Raw genomic sequence first — 3,237 nt, forward strand, 5'->3', positions numbered from 1 at the left:
GATAGGAATAACGCCTAAAATCCAAAGGGGGGACAACACACTGATCAGCCGCAACTGTGCAAAAGAGGAGACCCCTCTCTGAATTTCATCTCCTTGGTGACCCCCCCAGAAATCAACTCGCAAGAGAACGCCCAAAGCTCTCTATCTCTGTCCATCGCCGGAATTCACCATCGGTCGACCACCCCATAAGCACGACCACTCCCTGACTTCATCTTCTTCAGCCTTGTTCATCAGAGAAACCCCAGCCATGGATATCACCTAAACTCCATTCCCGAGTCAGACCCGACTGAATACAATACTTCTGGTCGCTTGTGCATTTTCCGGTGATTTTTAGTCCAAGACAACACTTGAACACAAAAATTCCATCGGAGTTCCTATTTTTCTGGCGAGGTCGTCGATTTGTCAAGGTTGTCCGTTTGAGGTCGTATTTGGTGAGTCAAGCTTAACTGAGGTCTGTTTTCTTTTAGTTGTCGAATTTGGATCTTCATTTTTGCACCTTATCTTGTACTGATTTGTGTCACGCTTGAATAAATGTGGATGTATTCATATGGTCTTGTATATTCATCTGGCTCTTTGGTTTTGGAAACTTTGGATTCAAATTTTGCGTATTCTTCTTGTTTGCTTATTAATTGATTCTTAGACAACAATAAAGTGTAGAAATGGAAATTTGGAAAGTGGCTTTTCTATTTTAAATTTCAATTGAAGGCATCTTTGTTGGATGAATTTGGAAATATGTTTCGTTCAGGTTGTTCTCTTCCGCATGGAGGTTGTACTGTGAATTTCCATTTTGCTATATGTTTTAAGGTTGAGGCAGAATGTAAGGGATATTGACGGCTCTTATCATATTTTGATCTACCATTTTTATTTTGATTATTTAGCTTTATTTTGACTGTTTGTTGGCCCCGTATGTTTTAGATACCATAGTAGTCTGGTACAATTTGTTTGCATTGGCCCGTAGGGAATGGGAAGGATCGAATCCACTAGTATTAAATTAAACTGCATGCTTTAGATATCAGGCTCGGCCTAATAAGAATAAAAAATAAACATGGGCATGACTATTAGAAATCGAGGCGTGCCATTTAGTTGAATTTTCCATGGCCCTCACAATGTTGAAAGTGCGTAGTTGCTTTAGGTGCGGTATTTAAAAATTACTTTCCTAAACTCGGGTATGCATTTCATGTGACAAAAATCCAAATCTCAACAACATTAAATAAAATGTGTCTCGGACCGCGGGTACATTTCATGTGGCGTGGTCCCAAGACGTGTTTTAGATGATAGAATTCCTTACCCGGATTTCTGTGTTCGCGGACTCTAAAATAGAGTCAATCTTTCCACGATTCGAGATTTAAAATCGATGACTTGGGACACCATAAATTATCCCAAGTGGTGACTCTGAATAAACAAAATAATCCCGTTTCGATTGTCACTTAAATTGGAAAAACTCCCTTATACGCCTTCGGGGGTAGTAAAAAGGAGGTGTGACAACCTCTACCTCAAATGGAACTGATGTAGCTACCTTAACCTCGATTGGTAACTGAGTCTATACTACAATAGGAGTAAGTATGATCGAGGATTTAAAGTCATCGCCCTCTTGAATAAGCCCAATCGACTTCTCAGGGTCCCATTCTTTGTTCGTCTCTATCACATGTACCCCACCACCTCTATGATTAGGGAGAGGATTGTTGCGGACATTGGGTGCAACTTTCTTTGCATGTATGACCTTGTTGTCAATTAGCGTCTTGATTTTATCTTTCAATGTTCAACACTCATCAGTGGTGTGCCCCTTCATACCGGAATGGAACGCACAAGTTTTGTTTGGATTGACCCATTGGGATGGATTCTCTAATGCCACAGCAGGAATGGGGGTGACATAACCAGTGGCTTTCAACCTTTCATACAGTTGATCGATGGGTTCAGCAATGGTGGTGTATTATTTGGGTGGCTTACGGTCGAAGTTTTGTCCTTGTCTTGGATAATTTTGGCGAGTTGGTGGTGATTGAAAATGAGATGGTTGGGAGTTATATGTGTGATGGACAGTGGCTGGTTGGGAATATCTGGGAGATGAGGGTTGATATGTGGGTGGTGGTGCTTGATATATGAGTGGTGATGCTTGGTATGTGGGTGGAGGTGTTTGATATGTGGATGGGGGGGTTTGATATGTAAGTGGAGATTTCGGGCCTTGAGCCACCATTACTACCCCAAAGTCTCTTTTCTTCGATATGCTGCCTGATTGCAATGCTTTATTTGTGCCCTGTAATGCCTCAAAATTTGTTACCATACCGCTTTCAATGCCTTCCTCAATTCTTTCCCCAAGCTTGATGATATCAGAGAATTCATGATTTTCAATAACCATTAAACTTTTGTAATACTGCGGATCTTGTGCTCTAACGAAGAACTTGTTCATCTGTTCCTCATCCAAAATTGGCCTGACCTTGGCCACTTCCGACCTCCAACGGGTAGCATACTCGCTAAAAGTCTCGGTAGGTTTCTTCTTAAGATTCCGGATGTAGAAAACATCCAGTGCATTCTTTGTATTGAACTTGAACCGGTCCATGAAATCTGACGCCATACTCAACCAATTGGACCATTTCTTGGGATCTTGGCTGATGTACCAGGACAAAGCATCTCCAGTAAGACTCCTCATAAAGAGTTTCATTAGGATCTTTTCATCTTTCCCGACCCCGACAAACTTGTTGCAATAGATCCTTAAATGAACCCTGGGATCACTTGTGCCGTCAAACATCTCGAACTTGGGAGGTATGTATCCCTCCGGTAGTTCTACATCTGGTTGTATACATAGGTCATCATAGTTCAAACCTTCTATTCCCTTGCCGCCTTCGACCCCCTGAACTCGACTTGTCAATTTCTTGAGTTCTTCAACCATATTTTGAATGAGCAGGTCCATCTCGGATGATTCTAGGGTATATGATATTGGTTGGATAGAGTTAGGCACGGTTTCCATGTATATGGGGTTATTTTGGTGAGTGCCCGGTGCTTGGGTGTAGTGATGGTCATTGGTAGAGTTTTGAGGGTCGGGAATGGGTTATGGGGTATTCTTGGGAGTATGATAAGTGGCGGTTGATGGGTAATGAATTGGTTGATGGTGGTGTTTTGGCGGAGTTGGTAGGGGATGGAGATTTTGGGGTGGGGTTGCGTATTGATGCGGTGCATGAGGGTTTTGCGGATGTTGGTTTGGTGTGTTTTGGGGAGGTGGTGGGTTCTTTTTGTTTTTTTTGG

General features: G+C 42.3%; 1 protein-coding gene across 1 annotated transcript; it reads right to left on the bottom strand.

The window, feature by feature from the left end:
* Positions 1 to 1,540: 1,540 nt before the first annotated feature.
* On the bottom strand, positions 1,541 to 2,905 carry LOC138870563 (uncharacterized). Its single transcript, XM_070148382.1, has 2 exons — positions 2,198 to 2,905; positions 1,541 to 1,738 (listed from the first exon to the last, which is right to left on the bottom strand). The coding sequence occupies exons 1-2, from the start codon at positions 2,903 to 2,905 to the stop codon at positions 1,541 to 1,543; spliced, it is 906 nt and encodes a 301-aa protein (XP_070004483.1).
* Positions 2,906 to 3,237: the final 332 nt, after the last annotated feature.

Source organism: Nicotiana sylvestris, chromosome 6, assembly GCF_000393655.2.
Source record: "Nicotiana sylvestris chromosome 6, ASM39365v2, whole genome shotgun sequence".
NCBI classification, from domain to species: domain Eukaryota; kingdom Viridiplantae; phylum Streptophyta; class Magnoliopsida; order Solanales; family Solanaceae; genus Nicotiana; species Nicotiana sylvestris.

Excerpts from the sequence above, each read along its gene's own strand:
- LOC138870563 (XM_070148382.1), bottom strand. The coding sequence starts at position 2,905 with ATGGACCTGCTCATTCAAAATATGGTTGAAGAACTCAAGAAATTGACA. Across the intron at positions 1,739-2,197 it reads CGAAGAAAAGAGACTTTGGG|ACGCTAATTGACAACAAGGT; the intron begins GTAGTAATGGTG and ends GATAAAATCAAG.